General features: G+C 41.2%; 1 protein-coding gene across 1 annotated transcript in view; it reads right to left on the reverse strand.

The window, feature by feature from the left end:
- The window catches only part of rb1 (retinoblastoma 1), a 123,360-nt gene that overhangs the window by 89,560 nt on the left and 14,020 nt on the right, over positions 1–19,780 (reverse strand). Inside the window, exons 5-8 of the mRNA XM_060936128.1 lie at positions 5,107–5,145; positions 4,916–4,965; positions 806–913; positions 542–678 (exon numbers count right to left, since the gene is read on the reverse strand). Of these exons, the coding sequence (XP_060792111.1) occupies positions 542–678; positions 806–913; positions 4,916–4,965; positions 5,107–5,145 (334 nt within the window). The remainder of the gene's footprint in view (positions 1–541; positions 679–805; positions 914–4,915; positions 4,966–5,106; positions 5,146–19,780) is intronic.

A 19,780-nucleotide genomic window follows, 5' to 3' on the forward strand; every position in this document is an offset into this window, starting at 1 on the left:
GTCAACCATCACCGCTTCAGCACGGGTCACGTTCCGTGTCTTTTCATCCACAGATTTCGTAAAAAACTGCTGGATACCCCCAGATTTACTTTCCGCCTGACTCGCCATTTCAGCGTACTCCATATGTTTTTTGGAGTTGACATGCCGCGTGCAGTCATCGCGACCACCATGAGTGATGTTAATGTCAGTTCTACACAGTTTGCAGTGCGCGTATCCATTGCCCTTTTGACTGGGTGTAATGCACGGCCATTCTACCGTATCGAAAATAGCGCGAACAAATGTGCGGAATCTGCGCATGCCTCACACAGCATGTGCGGAATCTGCGCATGTCACACACAGCATGTGTGGTTGTCGTAAAAATAAATAGCCGTGAATCGCGCATGGATTGAAAAAGTCGCTTGGACATTTAAAAACAACTCACTGGAATTTAAGACTTTATAATAATTCCGTACAGAATACCACTGTTTGCCAGAACATCGCATTTATGTGACTTTTCCGTACAAAATACGGCCAATCCGTACTAGAAGGCATCTCTGCTAACCTCGTCTACGCTGCAGTCGCTCTCCTTACACAGTGTCTCTAGCAACTGCATGTCCATCTCAGAAGGACGGGGCTTGGCTTTGTTCCGCCTCGAGGTCCGAGTTGGAGGGCTCTGTATCGTCTCGCTGATCGCGGACTCTGATTGGAAAGAGAGAAGAGGAGGTCAGTCATTCAGGTACGTTCTAATACAGCGGAAATACAGACTGCTTCCACTGGGAGATCGAAATCATTTTCTGTAATGGAGGATCAAGTGTAACTCACTTACTGTAGAGAGGCTGGAGAAAGGACGGGCAGCGCTTGACGTAGAACTCCAGAACGCACAAAAGTAACTGGAAGGCTATCACCAGGTCATCCTCCATCTGCAGAACACTTCCTGAACAGCCACAAATGCAGAGAGATGTACTGTAAGGCTGCAGATTGTCTTTTAACAACAAGACTAAAAGACCCTCGTCACTTCCATTATACTTTCTCCTAATACTGCATGGTTTTCCCCAAAGTGTTTTAGCGTGTCAGGCCCGATACGCTTGCTCTGCCTGCCGATACGCTTAGTCGCTTTAGTTAAAATCCGATACGCTTAGATTTATACCGATACGTTAAATTTCCTACCCACAAGTAACTAGATACATAGGAGAGCAAATAGCAGATCCATTTACATACTGATTGATATTTGTGTTAAACAAGCGGCCTTTTTTTCCCAATGTTTGAGTTGATTCTGTCAAAGTGATATGTCCGCGTGGTATGATGTAAACAAACTAATCTGTCGGCTGCGTCAAGATCACGTGTTCAAACCGTCCAATAAAAACATCGAAAGAAAACGTCAGACATCCCGGAAGTTTCCGATTCATTATAAGCGATCTCATTGGCTGCCAATGTTGTCCCGCACCAGATGGACAAAGCCGACTGATTTTAATCATAAAAGTTTGACCTAGTCTATTATCATCCATGAATGTGTTTATAAGTACATAATCTTTCTGCAAACTTAAATGTATGAATTAAGTTCTCTTTTCCTTTAAATACGTTTTAATCTTAATCTAGTCCATTTAATAAAGTGCCTAAATGTAAACTTTATAATATGCAGTTGCCTTACTTTTCTTTTCAGTGTATCTTAGTTCTACATATATTATGGTAATTGCATCAGAAACATTCTAAATCATTACAGTTATAGTAATACAGCAACTTATTTTAAAGGGCTGATGACACGAACATGACTCTATGCAATTTCTTAAATAAACTATACAACATGGCAAATGTTAGATTTCTGTTATAATTACGTGAAAAGAAGCTGTTGTTACGCAAATATCCAACTTTTAATTGCACAGCGCAAGAAAACTGGGTCCGTGGCTCGCGGCCATGTGACGTCAGCGGGAGAACACGCTGCGGTTCACTGGCTGTTCTACTCATAGACATCCTATGGTTCTACTCAATGGAAATGGCACATGAAAACGCCGGTGAACTCTCTAGTGCTAGCTCTTCCTCTTCTGGGAGTCTAGAATTGTGTTGATCTCTTCCGAATAGAATCTATGATAGCCTACCCTCTTTACCCTTTGTCTCTCATTACTAGGCGGCAGTTACATGAAAGCCGCAAGCTTTCACAAGCAAATATATGACTGATATCACGCCGACTTTATGATTACATTTATGATTATCATGTAGAATCTATAGCTCTACGTACCTTTATCTTATGTCGTTTCACAACACATGTTCTGACAGGAGGACTGTCTTTGGATCCGGCATAGCTACTAGTAGAACCCGTCCGGAATACTGGCAGTGTTGCCAGATTGGGATTTTTCCCGCCCAGTTGAGCCGTTTCAAGTGCATTTTGGTGGGTTTTGAACACATTTTGGGCTGGAAAACTTCAGCAGTATCTGGCAACAGATACTGCTGACATTTTCCAGCCCAAAATATGTTCAAAACCCACCAAAATGCACTTGAAACCGCCCAACTGGGCGGGAAAAATCCCAATCTGGCAACACTGTGTAGGCACTGCTGATGGTAGTAACACACGTTTGTGCTGAACTGAACACCCAAGAGATTCTTTTAAGCTGGGAAGGGTGTCAAAACAATCCAAATTGAAGTGTCAAGAGCACAGGACGGATGTTGGTGAGGGCTCCTACTTGTCACGAGTGCGCCTGACTTGCTTCACCCACTTCGCATGCAGCTCGGGATCTCTGGGAAACTTGAATAAACTTACCCCATCCTTGTAGGTTTTGGAGCAAAAGCCGGCAACACAACGCGAAGGCATAATAACTAAGATATATATATATATATATATATATATATATATATATATATATATATAAAAAAATGTATAATAATAATACTAATAATGACAAACTGAACACCTGTCGCATCAACAATAAACTGGTAAGTTAGGAGGAAGGTTCTTTCGCTGATGTCATATAGCTCCTCCTCCTCTTTCGTCTCCTGGGTGCTGCAGCCCCGTCAAATTTGCCCAAATAGCCGCGTTTTTTATCATAACTTGTAAAATAGGCGCCTTCGTGAATTAATATATGGATCATCGGGAATTACTTTTTATGTTATAAAACATCGCCAAAGATGTCAAAAACGTGTCATCAGCACTTTAAGGTGGCAGTTCTGAGGTTCAGATCCCTTTGTGATCAACAGGAGGTCATGATGATCGATTCTCTTCATTGGATTGCGCAAGACGGAGCAAACCACTGGTCATATTCTCATGCACATTTTTGTTACAACGCTACTTGATCATAGATAATTAAGGGATCCCCGTAGAGTTTCAATCTATCATAGACCCAAGTAATCTATAACAAAACAGTTTAACTTGCATGATGAACTTTAAGGTGAAATTTCAAATGTGTATACGTTAATACTATTTAGGTCAGAAATCAGTGAAGCACTGGTAAAATCTATCCTATAATCATGTATCTAAAACCTCTCAGAGACCCTGAAAATGCACCTGAGCATCTATTATCAAAAAATTTTCCGGGGGGGAGGAGTCATCTCAACAAATATGGTCTTGATATGTCAAAGCGTTTCTGAGATATGAGCCAAAATACGTTTTTGCTAATTGTGACATCCCCTAGTGGCCAAATGACACCATATTTGATGAGGGTAGTTTGGATGGTGTCCAAAGTCATGCCACTAAATATGGTCTTGATAAGTCAAAGTGTTTCTGTGATATGAGCTCACTTCCTGTTTGATGGCTTCGCCATCGATTTTGATTGGCTGCCATGGGCGAACGCGTCGACGTATGAGAACAAAACGAATATCATTCATTAGGCATGGACTGGAAATCATGTGTGCCAAGTTTCGTGATGATCGGACAAAAGATGCGGCCAGGGTCACTCTACCTTCACTTTGGACAAAATTCAAAATGGCGGAAAATCTAATGATGTGGATAATGACGTCATAGGGTGCATTGGAATCGTCTGGCTCCAAGGATTCCAATGGCACCAGACTTATGAAAATCAGACATACGGATCAAGTGTTACGTGCATGAACGCATGTAAGACTGTGTTCAGTTGGTGGCGCTACAGCGTGAGACGTACCAACATGAAACTTGATGAAATCAATCAGGGTCCACTCCTCTATCAGTGTACCAAGTTTTATGACTTTACACCTTACAGTTTGGCCTACAGAAGGAAAAATCTTTTTTTGCATCGTGCGCCCATTCATTTCAATAGGGAAAAAATTAATCCTTTAAAAAAATCCGGGATCCAGAAGGTGATCCGGATCACCGCCAAAATTTAATGGATTGTTACTTGTGAACAGTCACACCTCTGGAAAAAACTTCAGAGCAATCCGTTCATTACTTTTTCCATAAAGTTGCTAACAGACAAACCAACAAACAAACAAACAAACAAACAAACCAATGCTACCGAAAACATAACCTCCTTAGCGGAGGTAAAAAAAAAAAAAAATTTTAAAAAGGGTACGTATCACATGGAAGCAATTACTTTTCATCCAAAACAGCATTTTATTGAACATAGAGAGCACTGAGAAGGCACAATACCATATGTTGTGCAATATAAGCATGTATACTGAATGGGAAGCGCATGCGAGTCCGAATCAAACCAAACCAAAAACAAAAGACTGAATTTCGAACAGGATCTCTGGTAGAAAAAACAGAGTTAAACACAGTGAGGTGTTTAAACCCACAGCAAATGTGCAGTGACCCACTTGTGTCTACACCATACAAGCGTCAGTGACGTCCTGAGGATAATCCACCGCCCAAACAAACAATAATCGGATTTACAGCAGGTACAATCCCATTTAATGAATGTGGGAGTAGATTAAGACTGAAACCATGCAAAAGAATGAGTATGTGTGGTGTCATTAGTACTTATATATTCTAGATGTGCACTGAGACACTGATACGGGTATAAAGTTTTTATCCCACCTTTAGCCAAAAGGAATAAGATCCAGCTACAGCGGAAAAGTTCTTGTCTCCTGAGTGAAGATAGAAAAAGCAATTACTGGCACATAAGAGCTTCGGTTAGGTGGTGTATAACAATCAATGCAAGTACACGTTTTTAAAAAAAAAGGGGGGGGAAGAAAGAAATGCATGGATTAATTAAGGATTTTACTTACTTAACTTCGTCAGGCACACTATAGATTTTTTCGCATGTCCTGGAAAGAAAAGAAAAAAAATTTTATTAGATATATGGGTAAAAAGGAGTTATTTTGGTTACTTACTACACAGTTCAATTCCAACACTGGCTTTATACAGCATGCCCCCTCCGAACTACAGTCTGCCCACATCCTGTACAGGACGAATTAGGTGAGATTGCATTGTTTATTTATTAAACCACATTAAACACACCCATTTAAAAATAAATAAATAAATAAATAAATAAAAACCCCACAACATTTCACAAACTCCTATAGAAATAAGCTGGAGAAATATATCAATTAAATAAAATTAAATAATTAAATAAATTGCAATAAACTGCTGCATTATACTTTTGCGCCCAATATTTTTTTTTTTCACAAACTCTAATTTGAAGCCTCAGGTTAATCTACAGGCGGCACGGTGGTGCAGTGGTTAGCGTTGTCGCCTCACAGCAAGAAGGTCCGGGTTCGAGCCCCGTGGCCGGCGAGGGCCTTTCTGTGCGGAGTTTGCATGCTCTCCCCGTGTCCGCGTGGGTTTCCTCCGGGTGCTCCGGTTTCCCCCACAGTCCAAAGACATGCGGGTTAGGTTAACTGGTGACTCTAAATTGACTGTAGGTGTGAATGTGAGTGTGAATGGTTGTCTGTGTCTATGTGTCAGCCCTGTGATGACCTGGCGACTTGTCCAGGGTGTACCCCGCCTTTCGCCCGTAGTCAGCTGGGATAGGCTCCAGCTTCCCTGCGACCCTGTAGAACAGGATAAAGCGGCTAGAGATAATGAGATGAGATGAGGTTAATCTACAGTGGTGCTTGAAAGTTTGTGAACCCTTTAGTATTTTCTATATTTCTGCATAAATATGACCTAAAACAACATCAGATTTTCACACAAGTCCTAAAAGTAGATAAAGAGAACCCAGTTAAAGAAATGAGACAAAATATTGTACCTGGTCATTTATTTATTGAGGAAAATGGTCCAATATTACATATCTGTGAGTGGCAAAAGTATGTGAACATTTGCTTTCAGTACCTGTGTGACCCCCTTGTGCAGCAATAACTGCAACTAAACGTTTCCGGTAACTGTTGATCAGTCCTGCACACCGGCTTGGAGGAATTTTAGCCCATTCCTCCAGACAGAACAGCTTCAACTCTGGGATGTTGGTGGGTTTCCTCACACGAACTGCTTGCTTCAGGTTCTTCCACAACATTTCAATTGGATTAAGGTCAGGACTTGGCCATTCCAAAACATTAACTTTATTCTTCTTTAACCATTCTTTGGTAGAACGACTTGTGCTTAGGGTTGTTGTCTTGCTGCATGACCCACCTTCTCTTGAGATTCAGTTCATGGACAGATGTCCTGACAGTTTCCTTTAGAATTCGCTGGTATAATTCAGAATTCATTGTTCCATCAATGATGGCAAGTCGTCCTGGCCCACATGCAGCAAAACAGGCCCAAACCATGATACCACCACCACGTTTCACAGATGGGATAAGGTTCTTATGCTGGAATGCAGTGTTTTCCTTTCTCCAAACATGACGCTTCTCATTTAAACCCAAAAGTTCTATTTTGGTCTCATCTGTCCACAAAACATTTTTCCAATAGCCTTCGGGCTTGTCCACGTGATCTTTAGCAAACTGCAGAGGAGCAGCAATGTTCTTTTTGGAGAGCAGTGGCTTTCTCCTTGCAACCCTGCCAAGCACACCACTGTTGTTCAGTGTTCTCCTGATGGTGGACTCATGAACATTATCCAATGTGAGAGAGGCCTTCAGTTGCTTAGAAGTTACCCTGGGGTCCTTTGTGACCTCGCCGACTATTACACGCCTTGCTCTTGGAGTGATCTTTGTTGGTCGACCACTCCTGGAGAGGAGTTTTGTAACCTTTTCCAGCCTGATGAGCATCAACAACGCTTTTCCTGAGGTCCTCAGAAATCTCTTTTGTTCGTGCCATGATGCACTTCCACAAACATGTGTTGTGAAGATCAGACTCCGATGGATCCCTGTTCTTTAAATAAAACAGGGTGCCCACTCACACCTGATTGTCATCCCATTGACTGAAAACACCTGACACTAATTTCACCTTCAAATTAACTGCTAATCCTAGAGGTTCACATACTTTTGCCACTCACAGATATGTAACATTTATTTATTGAGTAAAATGATCCAATGACCAAGTATAATATTTTTTGTCTCATTTGTTTAACTGGGTTCTCTTTATCTACTTTTAGGACTTGTGTGAAAATCTGATGATATTTTAGGTCATATTTATGCAGAAATATAGAAAATTCTAAAGGGTTCACAAACTTTCAAGCACTACTGTAAGAAGCTACAATTTTGAATAGATTGTTTAAATTTTAGCCTCATTTTCAGTGTTTTTTTAGACCGGGATGGGTGATGTATTTAAAATATACCGCTACATTATTCAAAAACGATAGGATTTCGGCATATTGCAGCAAAAAGGAGCCAGTGCAAAGAACTAAAAACAGTTCCTAAAAAGGGAGTTACATCAATAGCGTGGACGTTTTTCACATACAGAAGGTCCAAACAAACAGTAATTTGCAAAAAACACTGATTACAAAAGATAGTCACATCAAATTTCTCTCCCCATCGAAAACAAGAAGGGTGTCAGACCTTACACACGTCTGAGAACACGGATGTGAAGCTAAAAATACGGTCAGTTAACCAACAAGCCAAACTAAATTTTGTGTTACTCAGGCCAAGTTTACATTAGACCGTATCTGTCTCGTTTTCTTCGCAGATGCACTGTCCGTTTACATTAAAACGCCTGTAAACAGGAATCTGCCAGGGTCCACGTATTCAATCCAGATCGTGTCTCGGTGCTGTGTAAACATTGAGAATACGCGGATACGCTGTGCTGAGCTCTAGCTGGCGTCGTCATTGGACAACATCACTGTGACATCCACCTTCCTGATTCGCTGGCGTTGGTCATGTGACGCGACTGCTGAAAAACGGCGCGGACTTCCGCCTTGTATCACCTTTCATTAAAGAGTATAAAAGTATGAAAATACTGCAAATACTGATGCAAATACTGCCCATTGTGTAGTTATGATTGTCTTTAGGCTTGCCATCCTTCCACTTGCAAGTGGCGCGCATGCCCGACATGCACCGAGATCACACACACAGTGGCTCAGTCCCAAATCACTGCTCGTGCGCTCCACTCGCGCGCTCTGTGAGCTGCGCAGGGCCAGAGTGCGCACCCTCCAGAGGGCACTCGCTGTTCAGGGCGGAGTGATTTGGAGCGCAGGATGCCTGAGGAGCCGAGCATATCCGTGTATTGGCGTTGCTGTGTGCACGCGAATCGTGTATTGGCGTTGCTGTGTGCACACTAATCGTTTTAAAAACGTTAATCTGATGATCCGCTGATACGGTCTAATGTAAACCCCACCTCAGGCAACCGTTCAGAGGTGACCACAAAAGCAAGTGGTGGAAGGAAATTCGAGAAAGAGACGAGGTTTGGTTAGCTACATGAGCACATGATGCCTCTCCAAATGGTGGAAAAGGAACGATTTAATGTACACCATCCCAGCAAGGAAAGATTTCTCACCAACAGATTTGCTGCAAATATACGAGGAATGTCACAGCAAGTTATCTGCTACATTATCTTCAGTAACACACTATGCATTTATTACAGACATGCTGCCGAGAAGAGCTAATGAGATGCGTGCATTTAATTGCAATGTTATTTAACAGGGATTATTCCATTTCATTTGAAGGGCAACTAATTTCTTTTTATTTATTTATTATTCTTTACAGACTTGAAGTGAATTTTATACCAAAAACGTGAAGGTTATAATTTAGTGTACACTACTAGCATGGGTACAAGTATAAAATTTTCAAAAACCTGAAAAGTCTGACAAGGTCAGACGTGCATGGCGCAGCCATGCCGGGGGGGGGGGGGGGGGGGGGGGGTGGTGTTACAAAGGGGGGTGAGCCCCCCTTAGGGCTCGAAAAAAAAATTTTAATTACAAGTTAAAATAGTTGTCTCTCATGCAAACATAATATTAATAGTTACATGATTTGCATAATCACATCAAATGTTTAATACATTTCATCAATTCATCTGAAATAATATTTCAAGTACAAGGCTTGATATTTCAAAACATCTAGCAACTACTAATTTAAATGTTGAAACAACCATTTTTAATATGCTTTTGCTGTGATACCTTTTTTACAATATCAGTCCCCCCAGGATTCCGTGGGCCTTTTTTGTGATTGCTGCGGGCTAAAATGTCTGATGTTGCGGGGGGGTTTCCAAAAAATTGCGATGAAAGTTGCGGTGTTTAGGTTTTTGTTGCGATTACATTGCGGGAGGAAGTGAAAGTTGCGAGAAATTGTTGCAATTTTCTCTTTTTGTGATTAAAATTGAGTGATATGTTAAATATTAAGCTATTACTGAAAAATTATTGATTAAAAGAACAAAGACACTGAGAAACGGTCCTATAAACAACTTTACCAATATAAAAGATTACCAGGACTACAAAAATGCAGAAAAATAGGCTTTACACAGCACAACATGAAGTTACCTTAAAATATAATACAAATGCCTCAGCTTTCATGTAAGAAAAAAAAAACTATTAATACTAGTACTGTGTGCAGGCAGTCTCTCCTGAAGACTAAATTAAACAATAATTATAAACTAATAAAATAAATGGCTCAGGCTTCATAGAAGGAAAAAAAACAATTTGAACAGAATCTCACAGTATGATGCTGAAGCTGCCTAAACAATGGAAAATAAAATACCATTTTGGCAAAAATGTTGGCATCCATTAATTTCTTGTATTAAGTAAAAAATAATGTAAAGTGCACACAGTCCTTCACTGTAAACATAACACTTTCAGCAACACCATAGAGAACTTAAGTCGGTATAAACACTGACTCCAAATTCAAAAGGAAATGCCTCAGCCTTCATATAAGAAAAAAAAAACTATTAATACTAGTACTGTGTGCAGGCAGTCTCTCCTGAAGAATACATTTAAATAATAATTATAAACTAATAAAATAATTGGCTCAGGCTTCATAGAAAGAAAAAAAAAATTCAGATCAAAATTTGAACAGAACCTCACAGTATGATGCTGAAGCTGCCTAGACAATGGAAAATAAAATACCATTTGCAAAATTTTGGCATCCATTAATTTCTTGTATTATGTAAAAAAAAAAAAAAAAAAGTATCGTGCACACAGTGCTTCAATATAAACATAACACACTTTCAGTAACACTATAGAGAATTGAAGCCTATATATAAACACGGACTTCAAATTCAAAAGGAAATGCCTCAGCCTTCATACAAGGAAAAAAAAAAAATTATATATATATATTTTCATACTAGTGCTGTGTGCAGGCAGTCTCTCCTGAGACTCGCACATGCCGCTTCTCTTGAACGTATACACAGAAGTAAGGCAGAAGGTAGTTTATCTACGTCACCTCAAGACGACGCCAACAATTGGTCAAATTTGCGGGAAAGTCACGGTGATTGGATATAATTGCAACACCGCCCTGAATTCACGGGGATTGGTTGAATTTGCGTTGATGTTGCAAATCGCAACATCGCAAAATCCTGGAGGGTCTGACAATATATACACTGGAATAGCTGTGTTGATCTGGTCGAACAACGTGCTATGTGCGTGAAACATATCACACATGTATAACACCGTGAAACAATGGGCTAGTCAGGACCACTCGTCGGTGAGCGGTGTATAAATTGAATGAGGTTTGTGGCGAAGACGAGATGAAAAGATTTGTCAGTGACAGTGAGAGGGCCACCCCATACCCCCCTGAAAATCTCAACGGATTTACACGATTTGGAAAAATGACTTTTTCAGAACCGAAAAAAACGGAGCTTCCGGCACATGCCGGAAAACCTGCACCCATGTACAGTGGGGCAAAAAAGTATTTAGTCAGCCACCAATTGTGCAAGTTCTCCCACTTAAAAAGATGAGAGGCCTGTAATTTTCATCATAGGTACACTTCAACTATGAGAGACGGAATGGGGGGAAAGAATCCAGGAAATCACACTGCAGGATTTTTAATGAATTAATTGGTAAATTCCTCGGTAAAATAAGCATTTGGTCACCTACAAACAAGCAAGATTTCTGGCTCTCACAGACCTGTAACAACTTCTTTAAGAGGCTCCTCTGTCCTCCACTCGTTACCTGTATTAATGGCACCTGTTTGAACTCATTATCAGTATAAAAGACACCTGTCCACAACCTCAAACAGTCACACTCCAAACTCCACTATGGCCAAGACCAAAGAGCTGTCAAAGGACACCAGAAACAAAATTGTAGATCTGCACCAGGCTGGGAAGACTGAATCTGCAATAGGTAAGCAGCTTGGTGTGAAGAAATCAACTGTGGGAGCAATTATTAGAAAATGGAAGACATACAAGACCACTGATAATCTCCCTCGATCTGGGGCTCCACGCAAGATCTCACCCCGTGGGGTCAAAATGATCACAAGAACGGTGAGCAAAAATCCCAGAACCACACGGGGGGACCTAGTGAATGACCTGCAGAGAGCTGGGACCAAAATAACAAAGGCTACCATCAGTAACACACTACGCTGCCAGGGACTCAAATCCTGCAGTGCCAGACGTGTCCTCCTGCTTAAGCCAGAACATGTCCAGGCCCGTCTGAAGTTTGCTAGAGAGCATTTGGATGATCCAGAAGAGGACTGGGAGAATGTCATATGGTCAGATGAAACCAAAATAGAACTTTTTGGTAAAAACTCAACTTGTCGTGTTTGGAGGAGAAAGAATGCTGAGTTGCATCCAAAGAACACCATACCTACTGTGAAGCATGGGGGTGGAAACATCATGCTTTGGGGCTGTTTTTCTGCAAAGGGACCAGGACGACTGATCCGTGTAAAGGAAGAATGAATGGGGCCATGTATCGTGAGATTTTGAGTGAAAACCTCCTTCCATCAGCAAGGGCATTGAAGATGAAACGTGGCTGGGTCTTTCAGCATGACAATGATCTCAAACACACCGCCCGGGCAACGAAGGAGTGGCTTCGTAAGAAGCATTTCAAGGTCCTGGAGTGGCCTAGCCAGTCTCCAGATCTCAACACCATAGAAAATCTTTGGAGGGAGTTGAAAAGTCCGTGTTGCCCAGCAACAGCCCCAAAACAATCACTGCTCTAGAGGAGATCTGCATGGAGGACTGGGCCAAAAATACCAGCAACAGTGTGTGAAAACCTTGTGAAGACTTACAGAAAACGTTTAACCTCTGTCATTGCCAACAAAGGGTATATAACAAAGTATTGAGATGAACTTTTGTTATTGACCAAATACTTATTTTCCACCATAATTTGCAAATAAATTCTTTAAAAATCAGACAATGTGATTTTCTGGATTTTTTTTCTCATTCTGTCTCTCATAGTTGAGGTATACCTATGATGAAAATTACAGGCCTCTCTCATCTTTTTAAGTGGGAGAACTTGCACAATTGATGACTGACTAAATACTTTTTTGCCCCACTGTACTAGTCAAAAGTTTGGACACACCTAATTCAATGTTTTTTCTTTATTTTTATTAATTAAAAGACATGTCTTAAAGTAATGATGGATGTCGTGTCTCTTTACTTAGTTGAGCGGTTCTTGATATAACGGATTACTACAGTTGTGGAATGGGACTATTTGGGATAGGATGGATTATTGTAATGCCTTACTGTCTGGATGTTCCAATAAGTGCATAAACAAGCTCCAGTTAGTTCAAAATGCAGCAGCAAGAGTCCTTACTAGAACTAGAAAATATGACCACATCACCCCTGTCTTATCCACACTGCATTGGCTCCCAATCAAATTTCGTATTGTTTATAAAATACTAATATTGACCTTTACAGCACTGAATGGTCTCGCACCACAGTGCCTGAGTGAACTTCTGGTCCTCTATGACTTGCCACATCTACTTAGATTAAAAGGTGCAGGCTATCTGCTGGTACCTTGTATAGTGAAGGCTACATCAGGGGGCAGAGCCTTTTCTTACAAAGCCCCACAGTTATGGAACAGCCTTCCAAGTAGTGTTCGGGAATCGGACACAGTCTCAGTGTTTAAGTCTCGGCTGAAAACATATCTGTTTAGTCAAGCCTTTTGTTAATGGGGTTTATGAGGTAAAGGAGTAGATCTGGAGGGTCCTCAGACAGAGTGTTTTGGTAAACTGGGATGTATGGATGCTGTCAGTCCCCACTCGCTTGCTCACTCGAGTTTGTTGACAGTGTAGTGGCTGGCTGCTTTATGTCCCGGGGCTCTCTCATGCCTGTGTTACCTTCTGGCTTTCACATGACGTCACCGCGCCGCGAGATTTTGTTAGGCGCCATATTGGAAGACCAAGTACATGCACTCACAATATAAAACAAAGTACGAGCGAGAGTAAAGTGACACGATGGATGATAATTCTGGTTATGTGAGTACATTACCAGTTGCAGAAAGGGCACAGTATGTGGAGAAACTGGCTGTGATTGATGGGTTTGACCCATATGATAAGACTCAGAAAAAAATTATGTGAATCCAAGCACACAGTTTAACGCAAAAGTTCGTTTATATCCCGACCTTGTCAGCTGTCAGATTTATGTTAATGGACCCGGTAAGCTGGTAAATAATATATTTTTTTTTTCTTTACCAAATTCTAACAGAAAACGAGAGCGCCCGAAAGGGAAAACCGAGCCGAGCCGCCTCACGGCTGTAATGCAAATTGCTTTCCTCCTCGGTATACAAGTGCGCTTCCATGGCAGGGAAAAAGAAACTACATTCTGCCGCCTATGTAGTCCCCTATTTAAACAAATAGGAGTCATTCAGGATTCAGCCATGTTTTTGCTCCGTGTTTTTACTCGACCAAAGTTATACAGTATTATGAGCTTTAAATTGCATAAATAAAACCATTTGGTGAAACTTTGAAGAGATTCTACTGGTTTAAAGTTTTTACCGAACGTTTTCATGTCGACTCCAATTAATACACTAGTAGAATCGATGACTAGTTTAGTAGGCCAAAACTTTTCAATTTTTGACTGTACCAGCCTGAAAAAAAACTTGCGACAGTCAAATGGAAAAAAAAGCAAGCTGGTCATGTTGTACTGGACTAATCTATGACTGATGAGTATAGTAAGTGATACTAGTACTGATGCAATAAAACAGACGACTGTAATCTGGTAGGCAGCACAATTTATATTATTTCTCCGTGTCAGATACATAAGGAGGACCTGACACCAATTCTGCCATCTGTTTGCTACCCAGACATTGTAAACTATTTGTTGTTTACACCCAGTGCCTACACTGCTGATGACTTGAAAGCCTACAAAGGGCTACAGGCTTACAATTATGTTGTTAGTGGCTTGGTTCGTGATAATACAGCTGTTATTAAGAATAACCTACACATAGTTATGGCCAAGGTAATCTTGTTGATATTTATCTTTTAATAATATATCTTTTCAGTTGAAAAATTAATACTTTTTGTTACTATTAAGGTATCCATAATTTAGGTTAATTTATCCAAATTATACATATGTATTTATGATGATATATACCTACACAACAACTATGCTTTATTTATATAATAGGAGGGAGAGCAAGCCCCAAACCATGCTAAATTATTATTATTAAATTGTGGGGCGGCACGGTGGTGTAGTGGTTAGCACTGTCGCCTCACAGCAAGAAGGTCCTGGGTTCGAGCCCCGGGGCCGGCGAGGGCCTTTCTGTGTGGAGTTTGCATGTTCTCCCCATGTCCGCGTGGGTTTCCTCCGGGTGCTCCGGTTTCCCCCACAGTCCAAAGACATGCAGGTTAGGTTAACTGGTGACTCTAAAATTGACCGTAGGTGTGAATGTGAGTATGAATGGTTGTCTGTGTCTATGTGTCAGCCCTGTGATGACCTGGCGACTTGTCCAGGGTGTACCCCGCCTTTCGCCCGTAGTCAGCTGGGATAGGCTCCAGCTTGCCTGCGACCCTGTAGAAGGATAAAGCGGCTAGAGATAATGAGATGATTATTAAATTGTAGAAGTCTGGGAGGCTTGCTCCTCATACAGTTATCAACTTGGGGCCAATTTAGCACGTTTTAAATCTGAATTTCTTGCGTTTGCTTACCTCAAATGGCCCTTTTCCACTACCCTTTTTCAGCTCACTTCAGCCCGACACGGCTCGCGTTTCGACTACCAAAAACCAGCACGACTCAGCTCGCTTCAGCCCTGCTTAGCCCCTAAAACTCGCACGGTTTTGGAGTGGGGCTGAAGCGAGCCAAACCGTGCCGAGTGAGGTTGGGGGCGTGAGCAGACACTCCCCTGTGCACTGATTGGTGAGGAGGAGTGTCCTCACATGCCCACACACGCCCCGCGAGCACGCTGGGATCTGTCAACACCGCAAACCCGGAAGAAGAATAATTACGAATTACGAGAATTTCTGAAGCCTTATGCGCCTCACCTCATCTATACGCTCTTGCCAGTATCTGTTGGCGTTGTCGGTGACAACAAGCCACAGCACCAAGACCAGCAATACTAACGACTCCATGTCCTCCATGTTTATTGTTTACTATTCGGGTCGTGAGACTACCGCTTAAAAGATCACTGAATCAGTGACATACAGAGCATCGTGGACGAGTTCGCGGAGCGCAAGGCTCGTCGTATGCCCTTCAAATAATGCGCGCAGTAGGCTATTGATGTTTTATTATGAGCCATGTACAGTATGTCACCTAATGTTTTTTTGTTTCTGAGTTACATGTTCGTTTGAAGGACTTAATGTACAAAATAACATAGTTGCACCCCGTAGTGTTGAAATTGGTAAACACAGTGCATTCAGTGAGGTTTGCACCGCCCTCCTTTTATTTCTGACTCTTCCTGTCACCGTTGCAACCTCTGAGCGCTCATTCGTATGCCCTTCAAATAATGTGCGCAGTATAGGCTATTGATGTTTTATTATGAGCCATGTACAGTATCCTAATGTTTTTTGTTTCTGAGTTACATGTTCGTTTGAAGGACTTGATGTACTAAATAACATAGTTGCACCCGGTAGTGTTGAAATTGGTAAACACCGCAGTTGCGGACATTTTGTAGCCTAAAATGATGTTATGATAAGCTTTAATAAAGGGCCCGGTCATTTGCCCCGCCCCCGGCCCGGCTCTGACTTGTTCCGCCACTGTCACTGATGTCACTGTTTGCGCTGCTTAACGACATCACGTGACGTCCACCCACTTTCGCTAACTCCACCCAATGTGTCCACCCACTTCCAGCCAGCACGGTTCAGCGCGGTTGTAGTTGAAATGCAACTCCAACAGCCCCGCTCAGCCCGACTCAGCACGGCACGGCTCAGCCGCGTTGGTAGTGGAAAAGCGGCAAAAGTGTCCGCAGATCATGCACAGACTTATCCATTATATCCACAGTTTTTGCCAAGTCTCACACAGGTTTCTTTCAAGTCTACTGTTGGGCCAATAAATCATAAATAAAACAGCTCAGATTTGTTTAAGTCGTTTGCCACTCCACTTTATTCTCGTGGGTTCACATACCGCTGCTGTTATTTCCCCCTAATCACGAGTTTGTTGGTCTTCCAAAATGGCGCAGGGTCTGTTTACTTCCGGTTTCGGGTGACGTCAGTGAAAGGGGTCTATACTGTTCTTACTTATTCAGGTGACACTGGGCATACCTAACAACCTGTGTTTTCTCTCTCCCGTCCCAAATATGTCCCTCTGAGTTACATGTCGGTCCTGGGATCGAGATGCTGACCTCTTCTGCTCCTCGGACCTGCCTGATCCATCCTGATGCCCTGTGCCTGGTTGGAGTCTCATCGCATCACTCCTGTAGAGGATGGCCCCATGTGGACAGTTGAAAGTCACGCTTGGAAGACGCTCTGGACTCATACAGTAATGCTCTTATGGCTGAGGACTACAGTTGACTTGCTAACTTTAGGACTGCAGTTGTCATGAACAGTTTTGCACTCAAGTTTCCATCAGTTGAGGAGTTTATAACATCAGCAAAACTGACTTCATGTTAAAACTGTTAATGTTATCTGTTGTTGCCCAAATGAGGATGGGTTCCCTTTTGAGTCTGGTTCCTCTCAAGGTTTCTTCCTCATGTTGTCTGAGGGAGTTTTTCCTTGCCACCGTCGCCACAGGCTTGCTCATTGGGGATAGATTAAGGATAAAATTAGCTCGTGTCTTAAGTCATTCAAATTCTGGAAAGCTGCTTTGGGACAATGTCTATTGTTAAAAGCGCTATACAAATAAACTTGACTATTTACTGTATTTTTATTATTTACTATTTGATCTCAAACACATTAAGAAGGCAAAAAATTGCACTAATTAACTTTTGACGAGGCACCTCTTAATTGAAAAGCATTCCAGGTGACAACCTCATAAAGCTGGTTAAGATAATGCCAATAGTGTGCAAAGCGTCATCAAGGTAAACGCTGACTACTTTGAAGAATCTAAAATATGAAACATTGGTTTTTTTTAAACACTTTTTTTGTTTCGCACATAATTCCATAGATGTTATTTCATAGTTCTGATGTCTTCAGTATTGCTCTACAATGTAGAAAAGAGTCAAAATACAGAACAACCTATGAATGAGACAGTGGGTCCAAACTTTTGACTGGTACTGTACATCTAGTAGAATGTGTCCTTAAGATTAGAGGATTGGCTACAAAATATAATCAAGTGTTTTAAAATTAACTTAAAAGGTGCTGACTGAAAAGTCATCTGAAATTTTTTTTTTTTTCTTCAGGAAAATGCCATGCACGGTTTATTATGTCTCGCAAGTACAATATCATGCAGACGAGATGTGATCATTCTGATGTGCTGAGGGGCGCTTTTCTCCGTTTTGGGACCAAATATCCTACCTCTTGAGGTAAACAGTGCAGCCCTACGGAAACAGACGAACGCGAGGAGCTTTATCTAATTCACATCACTGTGGAAATGTATCATACCAAGATGTCAATGCGCAGAAAACATTGTGACTCTGCATCGACCTCGGAGAGTTTTGAGTCACAGGTGTAATTTGTGGTTGACATTCACAAATAAATCCGTGAAACAAAAAATGAACGTGGTAGCAGGTGTGTGTGGTTGAGTGCTGGTTTGTGAATGGAGAGCCGCAAAGTGATTACACCTGTGTGTAAATAACGCCAGGGCTTGACATTAAGCACTGCCCGATTGCTCGGGACAAGTGAAACACGCATTCAGGCAAGTGGGATATGTCCCCAACATGCCTGACCGGGCAAGTTGGAGTGAGCATATATTACGAACTAACACCACAAAAATTAGGCTTTTTGATCTTTTATTTCAGTTCCAAAAAGCGTCCTTCACTACCTATCTGTCATTATGCCTTGGCTGTTTTCTTCGTCTCGGTTTCATTTACTGCTTTGCAAGTTATTTCATATACCCCTGCTGCTGTAGTATGGTACGTGTACTGTTTACAGACCCCTTGTGCATGACGTCACACATCACATGATAATTACAGCTGGGGTCAGATAGACACCGTCTTTCATGCAAGCAAGGGTTAATCTGTCTTCAATATGGTTAATTTTTGTGCTGTGTTTGCTTGTTCAAACAGAGAAATGGATAAAAGGCATTACCGTCTCCCCGCTATCAAGAAAAAATGTTAAATAGAAGCAAAGGCTTCAAGAACAACAAGGAAATGAGCGGTTAAAGAATATGAGGAGAGGAGCTCAGCCTGAAAACTCCAGAGAAATTCGCGGTTGTATTTAAAATGTATATTACAAAAACAGAAAGTCGGAAGTGAGGATGGAAGAGTTTGCTTAAGAATCTCTTCTTTTTTTTTGGCTCGCATTCAAGTTAGCTCCTTCTTGAAAGTGTTTGATTTTCTTACAGGTGAGGCCGCTTCCTTATTCGACACAGAAAACCCAGATTGGTTTCCAACAACTCAGGCATTAAAAAAAAAAAAAAAAAAAAAAAAAAAAATCAACAAGGCGCGACATGTGCGATATAATCCTGAAAGAACAGAACAGATTAAGAGCAGAGAGCTGAAGCTTTGTTTCTGCCATCAAAGGAACACAGTCCTGTGCAAAATAAATAAATAATCATCCACCTCTAGTTTTATTTTAAAAAAATAAAATAAATAAAAAACATGCTGCGTTATGACAGACCGGCTGTACTTATTCACTTACAGGTTGCCAGGTCTGTATAAAAAACACCCACAACCTACACACTAAACAATTTTAAACTCGAACATTATCCAGTCTGTCATGCCGCAGCACGTTTTTTTTTTTAAACTTATCACAAAATATATATATATATATATATATATATATATATATATATATATATATATACTTAAACAGTACTGTTCAAAAGCCTTGGCACCCTATTGTTTTCTTCATACAAACTTTGTAATAGATTTCTATTTTATGATTTCTACATTATCAAGAAATGAACCTACAGTGTGAGAGAGTTCTACACAAAACACACTGAACTTTACAACAGCTGCATGCATGTGAAATGGAAATAAATCGACTAAGGCAGGAAAAACTATTTTGGATAAAATTGTTAGTGTCTGTTACAAGTAAAAAGTCACCAGTAACCCAACTTAATAATAAACTTAATCAATAACCAAACTTCAACTCAGTGCGTGATCTTCAGTTTATGTTGCAATTCACAACTATTCTATGGTTTTCCTAAAAAAAAAAAAAGCCGCACTCACAAAATAGGGGGCAAGTG

Source organism: Neoarius graeffei, chromosome 12 (assembly GCF_027579695.1).
Source record: "Neoarius graeffei isolate fNeoGra1 chromosome 12, fNeoGra1.pri, whole genome shotgun sequence".
Lineage (NCBI taxonomy): Eukaryota > Metazoa > Chordata > Actinopteri > Siluriformes > Ariidae > Neoarius > Neoarius graeffei.